Genomic DNA, 13,489 nt, shown 5'->3' on the forward strand with positions numbered 1-13,489 from the left:
TTCCTACTTACGTTTAAAATTATTTCACTTTAAAGTTATTATTTTTTGTTTACGTAACAGCGTCACGAAGCTCGTCGATAGAATAAATGAGAAATGCGCCCTCACCCAAAGTGAGGCCCAGGACTAGTTCTCTGCTAATTCCCTTCTTGACGGATCTGGCCACGGAAAATATGTATTGTAAAGTGGTTTTAATTTAAAAAATTCGTCATTCCACTACAATTAGTAAAAGTTAGACCAATAGAATTAATTCTAATTGTATTACTATGTTACTATGATACATCAATAAAAATATTAAATGATTATTCAGTAAAAATATTTTTGAACATTTAAACAAGCATCACTGAGTCAACAAAATGGTATCACCGGAAGATATTATGATTAAAATAGGCGACGTCATAAATACACACCAGCCAAAATTGATATCTATACTTTGGATGATTGTTGTATAAAAAATTTTTTACCTTGAGTTCAGCCGATATTTGATCAACATAAAAACTAAGTATAAACTCTAAAATGTATTTTTCCTTCTATAGGGATTTTAATAACCTCAAGGTAAGTGTGCTTTTAGAAACAAGTCCAGCTTAAACGCTTGTCAAAGTTTAACCAAGGCAAATCAAGAAGTTCACAAGCCCATTGAAATACAAACAAATTGCCACAAATGCAAACGGGGAAAAAATGCGTCAAATAACCAAGGATAAGAAACTTAATACAAAACTGATTTATTTAAGAAAAAGTTAATTTTTGACCTTTAGATCCACAGTTTTCTTGTAATGAGACAAAAAAACAAAAGTATAAGAAGAAAAGGAATTCTCCCTCAAAACATTCTTTTTTTTTTCCTTCAGTAAATTTTACAAGGAAACAAATAAAGCAATATCTAAATTCTATTAATTTTCAAAATAACCAGTGTCGAAGCTTTAATTACTTTTAAGAAACTGTTTAAAAAACGAACTCTTAACAATATTGTCGTCATCGTAGTCATTGTCGTAATCGTCGTCATTGTCGGATCTTTTAATATATCAAATGTATATTTGCATCAAAAATGATTTCTAGGAAAAGTACAAAAATTACAGCTGCATTAATTCTATTTTATTTTATCATTCTATTTTAATTTAGCAATTTAACATAAAATTCTGCTGTAACGTAAAGTGTTTAAAGCACGTTCCTGCGTGATTGCAAACCAAATTAATTATCAACCTAAGTCACGTTGCAACCTAAAACACGATTGTTGCAAAGACGGAAATATTTCTATCATATAAGTTAAAAGCTTCTGCATAATATTTTATTATTTTTCACAATCAATTACAATCCTTTATGACAAACTGCTCTCTTGCCGTCACAGATTCCATGGTCACCAAAAAATAAATAATGTAATTAATTAAAAATGATAGGAGAAAAAAAAAATGACTCATGGGAAATTAAGTAATTATATTATGCAAATATAGGATGTTTTCTTATCGAAAACGTCCATCAAATGTTCAAAAGATAATTTAAGCTTTTTACACAAAAGAACAAATGGCGACCTCATTTAATTTTCGAACCAACGACAAACTGCAGGTAAGCTATTGCACGTATAATTAATTTCTTCCACTTTTTTCTCAATTGAAAATACTGTTCAATATTTATAAACTTTTATTTTGAAAACACTTTTTATTTTGCTTTGAATTCGTAACTATTACCATCGTAATTATTAGCATCGTTATTAATAGCTTTTAAAAGTTTAGCAATGAAAGCGTCTAAAGAAAACAAATTCGTTATTAAGATTCAATGAAAAAACTCTATTATAATCTTTTAATACAAAGTGTAGCACAGGTCTAATTTGTCCTTTTTTTTCTTAACTTCTATGATTTGTCAATTTGTTAACCGTTTATCAATTTGGCGATGGCTTAGTCGTATACATTACTTGAACAACATGGTTGCTAACCGGCCGATGTATTCTTTCTTGCAGGCATCTAATACTTCTTTACATTCTTTTCTTTTCGCATTTTTAAAATTGTTTTTAGTTTATTGTTTGTTTTTTTTTATTACTATTATTATTATTATTATTATTATTTTTTATCTCTTTTCAACGTTTAATAAGCTTTTTCTTTAACAGATATAAGGGGGAAAGTTCTTTGTTTCATAAATTATTGCCACGACTATTACGAAACTTTCAGTTTTTTAAAAAGCTTTTTGTGTTGTTGAGCATCAGTTCGTTGCCTCTGAATTGAGAAAGAAGAGATTTCCAAATTGACTTGTAGCAACACAACTAAAATTGTTAACTTTTAACTGACATCATTTTTTCTTAGCTTATTGATCGATTCGGATTTTTTATAAGCTTTTTAAAAAAAGCACCAGAAAAGTGACGAGGACATGTGAAACGATTAAAACGTTTATCTTGGGTTACTAAAAAAATTTACGTAAATTATTTTAAAAGTAAATTCTAAATTTTTTTAAACCTTTTAACAAAAGAAATTTTAAAGATGTGATTTTAACTTTGATTGCACAATCGGATAAAAAAAAGTTAAAAATATAAAACTAAGTATTTATATATTAAAATAACGTTATTTGATAATTAAAATGATTTACGACATACAGTGGCTTTCAAATATGTAAGTTCACTTGGATTTTTTTATCAGTTACTTAAATTATTTCCATGCTTTTTAAAAAATAAAAAAAAGAGAAGAGGAATTTTTAAAAAATTTTTTATATGGACCAAAATTTTATAACCAAAATAAAAAAAATTAAAAAAATATATATCATTTTGGTACCAAAATTAATCAAAAGAGAGAACCAGATCAAAAAAACTATAATAATAAAAATGTAAGGTCAGTTAATTTAAACTTAAAAACTCTTAAACTAATAATACGAGAATCCTAAAAACTTGCTGCTGTGTTCAAACAACGATGAAAAACTACAAACTTTCAAATAATAATTAAGATTCATCAGGAATTGGCAACCCGTCAAAACTTAATTCTAGGGAATCAAAGCTTATTTTATTAAAGGAAGATCCTAAAATTAGCTATTTAGTTATAGCACAGAGAGAGGAGGTGTGTTAATTAAAAGAGTATTGATTGTTATGTTGCTGCCAGAAAACCGCTTTTAAGGGTAGCAAATAGGATTAAAAGTTATTAGTGTTGTAAGGAAAGACTTCACTGGTCAGTAGAAGATTAATCGAAAGTCATTTTTAGTGTTGAATCAAATTTTGAGGTGTTTAATTGTAAATCAATATTTATCCTTAAAAGATTAGCTTCAAAGAAATAAAAGGAAAGATTTTGTGTACCATGAGTACAAGACGGTGGCGGCTCGATATGGGGATAAATTTCTCATTAAAGAATAGGATTTCAAAACATTTATACAGGGGAAATTAACCAGTATAATTACAAAGAGACCTCAGAGAAAAACCTTTTGCTTAATGCTAGATCACTTTTTGGAAGGTATAAAATTGGATTTTCCAACAGGAAGGTGCAACGGCACATACTGCCAACTCGGTGAAAGAGTGGTTTCAAAGGCAACAAGCTAATCTTCTACTCTGGCCTGCACGATCACCGGATCCGAACTCCATTTAAAATATTTGGTCATGTATGGACAAGAAAATATGAAGAGAGAATGCTGAAAACGTTGCGCAATTGAAACTTGCACTAGATAAAATTTGAAACGAAATTCGTATGCATCTGATTGAATCTATTCCAAAATGTATTCGAGTCTGTGAAAAAGCATCTGCTGGTCATGCAAAATACTGAATTAAAGCGTGATCTTATCATAGCTTTTTTTGACCTGATTCTCTTTTTTGATTGATTTTGTTACCAAAATGATCGTATTTATTACTTCACGAAGTTTTTCGTGAGATGTAAACCATAACTTAAAAAAATCACGATTATTTAAGATGTTCACGAACATAAATCTCATTTATGAATGTTCATGAACATCTTAAATAATCGTGAAAAGTCGCAATCATTTCGTTTCAATCAGATAGTTTTCTTGAGTTTCAAAAAATTTCAACAGTTTATTAAAAAAAAATTGAAACAATTTACTTGTACGTGAATTCGTGAAATTTTACACGAATCACACTGTCTGGATAAGTGTTCTGAACTAAATGTTTCAAAAATGTCAGACGAAAATTCTTTAATGGTTGAAAGAAAAACTAAAATTGGAAAATGGGAAGCTATGCAGTATAATAAATATTTCAGCATGGAGGAATATTTATTCAAATTAATTTTCTCTATTATATAATTTTGCAAAAAAAAATTACATGCCACTTATTAACGCTTCAAGTAAGCAACTTTTTTATTGGCCATCCAAAAGTTAAGCAATTTTTTCATTAGCCATCAAAAAGTTTAAGAAATGTTTTTGTTTCTTTTGATAGCTTATAATAAAATCAAAAAAGTAAAAAAGAACATAAAAGGAGAGTGAAAAAGATGACTTTCCCTAGCTAAAGTTACCCCTCCCAAGTGTAAATTGAATTTAACTAGAGTAAATATAAAAATCAGACCATTAACTTAGATCTCCAGATATATTTAAATTAGAAAATCTACGATTAATTTTTACTTCTATTATAATTATTGTTTATTTGAAGATGAAAGAAAACAAATTCAAAAACGATCAAAGATAACTTTTATAAGGATTTCGAATTTTTATTTATAATATAAAAGGAAAAAATGAAATATCGTTAACAATCGTAAAAAAATCTTAAATTTATAACGAATTTTACTCAATTTTCTGTAAATAGTTAATAACTAAATAGTTAATAACGGTAGATTCAATTTAGTTATTTTTTATTCTAGAAAAATCTTTTTAATTATTAATAGATGAATCTTGTAAGTTGTTCCATTAAACATGATGATATATGATTTTATTTTTAAACCACTTTTTAATTTCGTAGTTTCCCCCTTAAGTAAGTTAACCTAAATATACCCTATCCAAACCTAATCCAAGCCTAACTACAGCACCAAATCTTAAAAACTGCGGCGATTTTTTTTTAACCAATTTTCCTAGAAAATTTATTTAAAACTCACAGAGTATTTAATTTTCTCGCGTATAAGTTGAGAAATTTCAGACAGATTACTAAATCAAATTTATCACTTCGACTTAAACACAAGTCATAAAAAATATATATAAATAAAAAAAAAAGTTTATAGCTACCGGCATCCAGTCACTAGAAGTCTGTATCAACAAACTCTTTAAATATCCCCTTGATAAGATGCGGACTGAGTGGATAAATTTAGGCTCAGCATTTATAATCAAAGATGGCAACTTAAAGTTACCTAACATTATTCGTATTACAAAAATTTGTAAATCAATCTATGATCAAATATTCATTCCTGAAATACGGTATCCAAAAATGGTATGGATGGATCGGAATATAATGCTTTATTTGCAGATAATGTATGTGATTTGGAAGGCAATGCAGATGATTTGGAAGCTGATGCAACTAATTAGGCGAATGAAAATAATGAATATACAGAAATAATGATTATACAAAGTATCATGTCAGAAATCATGTCACGGACAAGTTCTACAATTAAAGTTTTGACGAGTAATGGAAGTTTTAAAAATTGTAAATGTATTTTACAATTGATATTTTAAACTTTTTGACTTTTTTTTATTACGATTTATTCGTGGGTTTTTAATTTCTGACAAAAAATAACTCAATATTATCAATAAGTTTTATACGCGATGTCGACATACACGCCAGTGTATACGTACCTAAAATACCACTACAAACTAAAAGACCAACATAATACTATGCATTTACTTATATTAATGAAAATGCAAAATAAAAAGCTAATAAATTTATTGTTAAAATCTTAAAAACTTTGTATTTCTAATAGCATGTCTTTTTCAAGTAAAGTTCTTTAAAAAAAGCTTTGGTTAAGATGTACAACGTCTCAAATTACTCAAAAATATATAGTCTGTATAGTAACGTCTCAATTATTCAAAAATATAGTCATAAATATAATGATATTACAGTGTCAGGTTTCACAATCTTAAATAAATAAATAGGCTTACATTGTTTTCTTTTTATTAAAACACAATTTTAGTTACTTTACTTAAGAAGCGACTTGTGTTCCACACAATCGTTAAAAAAGTGTCCGTTAAAGATAATTTTTTTGCACAAAAATCAAGCTATGATTGATTACTGATAAAACTTGCGGAGTTTATTTGACCCAAAAATACATATTACTTAGAAAAAATCTGCCACTCCCACGCATGAAATGATGCTTCTGCGATTAGAGATACTGCAGTAACCAATCCAATTCCCTGGAAATAAAAAGGAAAATTATAAGGAAAGTCTAATGAACAATATTTATTGTACGATTTATATCTTCAATCACAAAGCGTAACTGTAGCATAATTTAATGATAATACATAATATACCTACACTACAAAGCTATAAAAACTGGGAGCAACAAATTATTACTTCAACGCAAAAGAAACAAACACTTCACTCAAGAAAGACATAAAAAAAATCTTATTCGTGCAAAAAATAAATACAAACCGCAGCAGCTGCGAGAGTATCACATCCGTTAATGCTGCACATATCCAAAACAAATAATGGCTTTGAAACTGCATAGTCCAACTTACTGGCCCGAACTGCCAGAATTCCAGAGAATACGATGAAAGTGAGAGCTGTGATAGTCGTATGAATAAACATCTAAAAACAAAAATTTATTTTTCTAACCTTTTTTTTTTTTATCAACCTTAGTAAAAATAAAACAATAAAATAAAACAATCGCATTTTTAAAAACGAAAAAATAATCGTCACCGTAAAATGCAACCCTTTCGGAGATGAAAAGCAACAATGATTTTTCTTTGCTACAATTATGATGTAAAATACAAGCATGACGATCGCATGGACTGTGGTAGCGAGATATAAGGGTACCTGGTAGTAACTGGATGGTGACCCTGTCCATCCGATAGTTAAAAAGAAGCAGATCAAGGAGAGCAACTAAAAAGTTTAATTTTTTTCAGCTGTAAAACAATTTTAGAGACCTACGTTTCAAAGTTAGAGATTTTACTGGTTAAATATCGTTAAACACTAAATCAATCTAGAGATTTTCATTCATTTTAATCAATGCGTTAAAGTAACAAAAAGCATACCAGATTTAACATCATCAAAACTCCACTTGGTCTCGCAAAAAAGCTCAAACCAAGTTTTTTCTTTGACCCTTTTACTTTCTTATCTCCACTTAAAAATAAAAAATTAAATTGGTTACAGTATTGCATCATTCTTTTATTTCCACCAATATTTACAGTTTTTTTTATTTTGACCGCTATTTACAATTCACTTTAAATCATATTTACCTCATTCTTTTTTTCTTGGTTCTAAGTTGTTATCACGCTTGCAAGGTTTTATTTTTCAATAAATTTTTTTTTAGATTTTATGTTTCTATGAAAACATATAAAACGAATTCCTTAGCTTTAATGTTATGAGGTTGTTTGGTCACCGTTTATTTGTAGTTATCGATCCTTTTTGTAGGGTGTTGCTCACCACAGGCTTCATATGAAACGCACCATGAAATAAGAATACTTAATTTGACATGAACTTTAATTTTAGAACAATGTCAGCGTGAAAAAATTCAAAGTGTGTCAAGGTAACGTTTCCAAACTATTCAAATATATCTCATAAAAATAATTATTGTGATTCTAATACAAAATAATGCTGATAAAATTTAATAAATTTATAGGTTCACTGTTTAGCAGCGCTAGATATGAATAAAGAACCATATTTACAACTCTATTTCTTTGAATTAAGCTTAAATTTTGAGTCATGTAATAACTAAAGTTCCCAGCATGCAGTGGGCCAGAACTGTTTTATGTGATGCAGTTTACACGAAAATTAAAAATTTAGTTATCACCAAAGATTAAAAAAATAGACCAAAAAAAATATAATAACAGAAATATTTTGGATCCACTTATGGCTAGTTAGCAAATGTTATAATTATTCATACCATACTAAATTTATCAATATCATCAATTCCAATATAACTGAAATTAATGACATTGAATGTTGCTTATATAAACCATATTCAAATCAATTATTTGTTAATTATTTATATTTGTATAACTATTCAAAGTTTATAAAAAAAGACATTTTAATCAGAGGCGAAGTTAACTGAATCGACTAAAATTTCGGTTGAAAACCAGGTTTTTTTAATGGTGAGGGAACTACCTATAGAACAAGCGTTACAATTACAACCTTCCCAGCAAGCACACAACGTTGTGTGATTGCTGGGTTAGCATAGTCAAGTTTACCAGAACAGCACAGACCAGCAATAGTATTCTTCTGGAGCAGATAATGCATAAATGCGGTTAGCTTGCAATTCGCAATTTAACTGCCTTTTTTTGCATATCAGACTTGAGATTAAAAACGACTGATATCTTTAAAGAGCCTGAGACAAGTCAATATGTTTAGTATGTTATGCCTTGAATTAGATTTTACTTAACACAGAAATAAAGTTAAAGCTAACATACGGAATTGAGTTGAAAAGCTTAAATGAAAATGACATACCAAAGCCGTTAGAACTAGGAGGCATATGGTGCTAATTTCAACAACGTTTGCGTGCTCCTTTTTTGATTAATAATCTTTCTTACGAGTTGTTTATTTAATAGAAAGAGATGACATAAAGTGTTTTCTCTTTGATAACGAGCAAATAGGGAAAGTTTTGGCCATTCTTTTGACCATTGACTGAATATTAAGAAAGAAGAAGCATCTGAGATGTAGCAAAATTTATTGCATTTTTAAAAATAATTTAATAAGCTTTAAACGGGTCACATCAATGAAAATAACATTGTCTTAGCGGTTTGCTGAATAATAAGGCGAAAAGAAAAATTAAAGTTTATCTTTTTTTAAAAAAGCCACCTTGCAAGTGGGTGTATACCCAGCAAGCACACAACGTTGAAACAATGTTGAAATAACGTTGATCGACGTTGATCAACGTTATTTCAACATTGTTTCAACGTTGTGTGCTTGCTGGGTAGGTTAAAATATATTCCTAACGTGTCTTTCTTGCAAGCTATGCATCACTTTTGCAAAAATTTAACTAGATTACTGCAAATTTTGTTTGGAACTATACTCTTATTTATTGAATTTTTTCGGACCTCAACTAGCTCTCTGTCCATCCGAGCCCAAATAATTTTTATTGGAATAATATCTAGTGATCGAACTGGCAAAGGCATTAAAATAATTTTGTTCCATCCAAGCATTTTCTTCTATACGAGCTTACGAACATTCGTTTCAAACAATCAGCATGACTACCGATGGAATCATGCAGTTCTCTCGCGTCTCTATATAAATGTGCGTTGGTTGATTCAACCTTTCCAATCGTAAAGAGATATTACACAAAACTACTCGATTAAAATTAAAGCAGTTTCAAAAATCAATACTTCCACCGCCATCTCGCAAGCTCAGTAGGATAAAGCGAAGATTATGCTTTTCAGATTCACATCTTTTAAAGAGAATTATCATCCAGATGCTGGATGATATTAAATAGCACTTATTCGTCGTTTTAAAAATTTTCTGAGAATTTCTGAGGCAATTCTCATAAACTATTTACCAACTGCTGCTAATTTTAGTTTATCTTCATTTTGATGTTTCTTTTATTGCTTTTGGACCCATTTTATGTATTTTAGTTTTCAGATCTTCTCAAATTCTCAAAAAATGTCATAAAATTAACTTAACATGTCCGTATTAGCAACTTATGCAACTTTTTGTAATGACACTATTTGAGAAGAAAATAGAACAGAAATCAATTTATAACTTTTAAGGCCCAATTTTTTTCCAACATTTTTTGTTTTTTTGCACTTGATAAAGCGAAATTAACAAAAAGTAACGAACTGGATAAACTGTTAGCACTAGTAGTGCTAGTACTGGAACATATAAGTTGTAGAGAAATATTTCTTTTTCATTTTCTTTATGCACTAGGGCAATAGCTACCCTCATATGTATGTGTGTATGTATGTATGTATGTATGTATGTATGTATGTATGTATGTATGTATGTATGTATGTATGTATGTATGTATGTATGTATGTATGTATGTATGTATGTATGTATGTATGTATGTATGTATGTATGTATGTATGTATGTATGTATGTATGTATGTATGTATGTATGTATGTATGTATGTATGTATGTATGTATGTATGTATGTATGTATGTATGTATGTATGTATACATATATATTAGTAAAAGACTTCTGCACTCAAGAGTGCTCAATTGAAAATAGCAATTACATTGAAAGTACAGTGAAGGATGACAACTTTCTTGATATTTAAGTTTTCATACCGGCGTACCGGCAATCTTCAGCTAAAATATACAATCGCCCACCCCTAATAAAGTTAATAGTAAAAAAAAGGCTTTAATCAAATTTTTTTTTCTTGTAAAAATTTATGCATTTTGGCTGATGATTGCCGGTAATTTATTATGTTAGTACTGGTTTTTACAAACATTATCCTATCTTACTGTATGAAGTTTAGTGTTATACATACTTTTGAACAGTTTAGTGTTACACCATTTTTAAATTGACCTCTCAAAGTGACAAATTTAGCACAATTCGTGAATATGAATAATTTATTTCAGCATAACACAATACAGCCAATTTTTTTTAAATCCATTAAAACCATCGCGCACAATCCATCCCAATACATCCATCCCAATACATCATCCCTATGCATGGTCATAAAAACGACTAACATGAGTTAATACGCTAAAGTTTACAAAAATATATTTTTCACTCGCTCATAAACAGATATATCAAAGACTTATTTGTAAAAATTTTATTCGCCACATGATAATTCTTTACTGTTATACTTTTAGTGTATTTTTTTTTATGAAAAAAACATCTACACGCAAGTTCTATAGTAAAGATAATACATTAATGCTAAGCAAAATGTAATTAACATTGCTAGAAATGTTTGAAAAATTTTATGAATAGTATTTTAATTAATGTCTATTAAATAAAAAGCATTTTTTTAAAAATAAGATGGAAAGTGAAGAAATAAACGCATCCTCAGAAAGAAAAAAGCTCATTCGAACCAGGAGTAAACACAAACTCTTGGAAGAACGCTATGATGATCATGTTGAAGAGTTATTGCCGGAAGATCATCATCGAGGAGATATTGTATCCACAAATCGCATGCTTGCTTATACTGACGCAATAATGGCAACTTGTGCAACCTTTCTTGTACTACCTTTAAAGAATTTAAAAAAAAAGAAAGATGAGCAATCTCTTTCCGAGTTTGTTTCTGCTGTTCACACAGAGTTTATCATGTTTTTTTTGGGGTTTATAATTGTACTCACTGTTTGGGAAAATATGAACATTCGAGCAATTGTAATCAAACGAGTCGATGATTTTGTTTTAACATTGGTTATTTTTGAGATGCTAACGACTACTGTTCTTCCATTTGCGTTGACACTGCAAGGGCATTATCCTTATGAGAAAGTTGCCATTTTAGCAACATGCGTTGTTTTAGGCGTTCTTCAAGTACTAGATATTGGAATGGTTTTGTATGCAACACATTCACCAAAGCTTCTGCATATTGATTTGAAGAATTGGTCCAAGTCTGATCTTCGAGAGTTACTTCTGATAATGATTTTTAGACCTTTAGTTAGTTTAATCTTACTAGTAACTGGTGGTGCGTTTTCTTTAGTTCACTTTGGTATATCTTGGGCCTTTATCGCTTTACTAACCTTTATGCCCACGATTAGCAAACTTTACTGGTTCGTTCGTCGACGAATATACAAATATGAAGAAACAGAAAAAGTCTCGTTTTTGTTACATTTTTCAAAAGGTAATGTTTCGAAAGAACGTGTAGAAGTTATGAGCGATGCAGCTATTGCTGTAATTGCCTGCATTATTATACTTGATATTACTGTGGAGGAATTTCCCAATCAAGAGGATGTCAACCAATATGGCTTAAGCAATACATTGATGCAAATGAAATCTGAGTTTCTCAAGTTTTTCGCCACGTTTTGCACAGCTTCGGCTCTATGGTACATTAATCACACCGTCCTACATTTGATTAAAACCTTTACCTCGATTATGCTGTATTTTCAGAAAATATTTCTGGCATTTTGTTGTCTTTGCCCTCTTGCAACAAATATGATTTTAAAATTTGCAACTAAGAGGAACGATGATTCCAAGTTTGCTATTCGTTTTTCTGCAATGATCGTGCTTTGTTCAAGTATTGCAAACTTTTTTATATTATTATATGGTTTGCTAACAGGAACTAAATACTTGCACGACTGGGCTTCATTTGCACATTTCAAAACAAACACCCGTCAGCATTTGTATACATTGGTTAAAGCATTAAATATACCATTTTGGTCATTAATTTGTATGTCCGGAAGTTTAAGTTCCGCTTCTTCAGCACTTTACGTTTTGTATGTAACATTCTTTGCATCTGTGTGCTCATTTTTTATAGCTAAAGTCACACTAATGAACCATGTTGGAAAAACTGTACCTCATTTGCGATACACTTTTACCATCTTACGTAAACCATGCTCTGACCAAGAAAAAATGGCAGAATACGAAACTATAAAAAATGTCGAACTTAAGTCTGTTATTTCTTTACAAGCTGAATTTTCTGGGATAAGAAACGGAAACCTAGATTAACTAAAAAGAGAAAGGGTTATATAAGAAAATATGTATTTTTTTGAACTTTCTCTAACTGTTAATGTTTAATATGGGAATCTTTTGAAGTGTTTGTAAATCTTCTGTTCGTAAATATTTTTTATTGTTAATTCCGTTATAAATTTTATTTGTTATACTTAAGTTGTTAACTTTTTGTCACATGATACAAAGTTGTTGGTTTGATGCAAAATAAAAAATGTTGAAAATTATCACAAGAAAACTTCTTGTTTCAAGTTCTTGTATTTAAGTTCATACTGAAAGAAATATTTTGTTCAAAGATTTCAAAAGTAAAATGTGTTATCACGAGGTTGAATAACATTTTATCTTCAAGCCCAGGCGCTTCTCTAACTCAAGCCCAGGCGCTTGGCGATTTTCATTCTCTAACTCGGAAACTTTTTGCTCTTCATCTTCTACCAACTCATTCAGGCTCCAAAATCCTTCGTAGCTATAGAGAGGTGGTGTAGAGTTGGAGTAGTAGATATTACAATAAGTATTTTTAATTAACCTGTTGAAAGCCTAGTCCCGACTTAAAAGATGGATTTGATTCAATACCTTCCTTTTATCTATGGATTTGGTAGCCATCGATAAGAAAACAGAAAGTTTGAATGCCATTATGACTGGTTTTTGAGGTTTCTTACAACTAAAATGCACTCCATTTGAAAGCAACATAAAACAATCTGCGAATCCTTTTGATTTAAGATTTTATAAAATTTGATTTAAACTTTTATAAAACCTTAAAAGTATGAGCATTATTACTGTGAAGCATACAAATAGAATTCTTCATCTTTTTTGATTGAGGCTAAATATAAATGCCAAATTAATAATAAACGTCTAGGAAAAATGAATCATAATAGGGATAAGGAAAAAAAAAAGCTTT

The 13,489-nt window shown here is 29.6% G+C and overlaps 2 protein-coding genes across 5 annotated transcripts; one reads left to right on the forward strand and one right to left on the reverse strand.

Moving 5' to 3' along the window:
* The first annotated feature begins 1,462 nt into the window (after positions 1-1,462).
* On the forward strand, positions 1,463-12,818 carry LOC145188138 (endosomal/lysosomal proton channel TMEM175-like). 3 transcript variants are annotated; one of them, XM_090085584.1, is made up of 3 exons: positions 1,496-1,554; positions 7,457-7,571; positions 10,963-12,818. In XM_090085584.1, exon 3 carries the CDS (start codon positions 10,963-10,965, stop codon positions 12,592-12,594), a length of 1,632 nt encoding a protein of 543 aa, XP_089941710.1. In that variant the 5' UTR covers positions 1,496-1,554; positions 7,457-7,571; the 3' UTR covers positions 12,595-12,818. The 3 variants fall into 3 exon arrangements, with proteins under 3 accessions (XP_089941700.1, XP_089941710.1, XP_089941695.1); XM_090085574.1 differs by lacking the exon at positions 7,457-7,571 and having other exon boundaries at positions 1,463-1,554; XM_090085569.1 differs by lacking the exon at positions 7,457-7,571 and having other exon boundaries at positions 1,497-1,554; positions 10,945-12,818.
* LOC145187655 (uncharacterized) lies at positions 5,631-7,447 on the reverse strand. Of its 2 annotated transcripts, XM_080064110.2 has the most exons (5): positions 7,282-7,447; positions 7,078-7,165; positions 6,743-6,925; positions 6,476-6,631; positions 5,631-6,237 (listed from the first exon to the last, which is right to left on the reverse strand). In XM_080064110.2, the coding sequence occupies exons 1-5, from the start codon at positions 7,284-7,286 to the stop codon at positions 6,157-6,159; spliced, it is 513 nt and encodes a 170-aa protein (XP_079920236.2). In that variant the 5' UTR covers positions 7,287-7,447; the 3' UTR covers positions 5,631-6,156. The 2 variants fall into 2 exon arrangements, with proteins under 2 accessions (XP_079920236.2, XP_089941748.1); XM_090085622.1 differs by lacking the exon at positions 6,743-6,925 and having other exon boundaries at positions 7,282-7,446.
* Positions 12,819-13,489: the final 671 nt, after the last annotated feature.

The sequence above is a fragment of the Hydra viridissima genome, unplaced genomic scaffold, assembly GCF_058129835.1.
Source record: "Hydra viridissima isolate aposymbiotic clone 2 unplaced genomic scaffold, HvirCarnegie_v1 scaffold_1, whole genome shotgun sequence".
Lineage (NCBI taxonomy): Eukaryota > Metazoa > Cnidaria > Hydrozoa > Anthoathecata > Hydridae > Hydra > Hydra viridissima.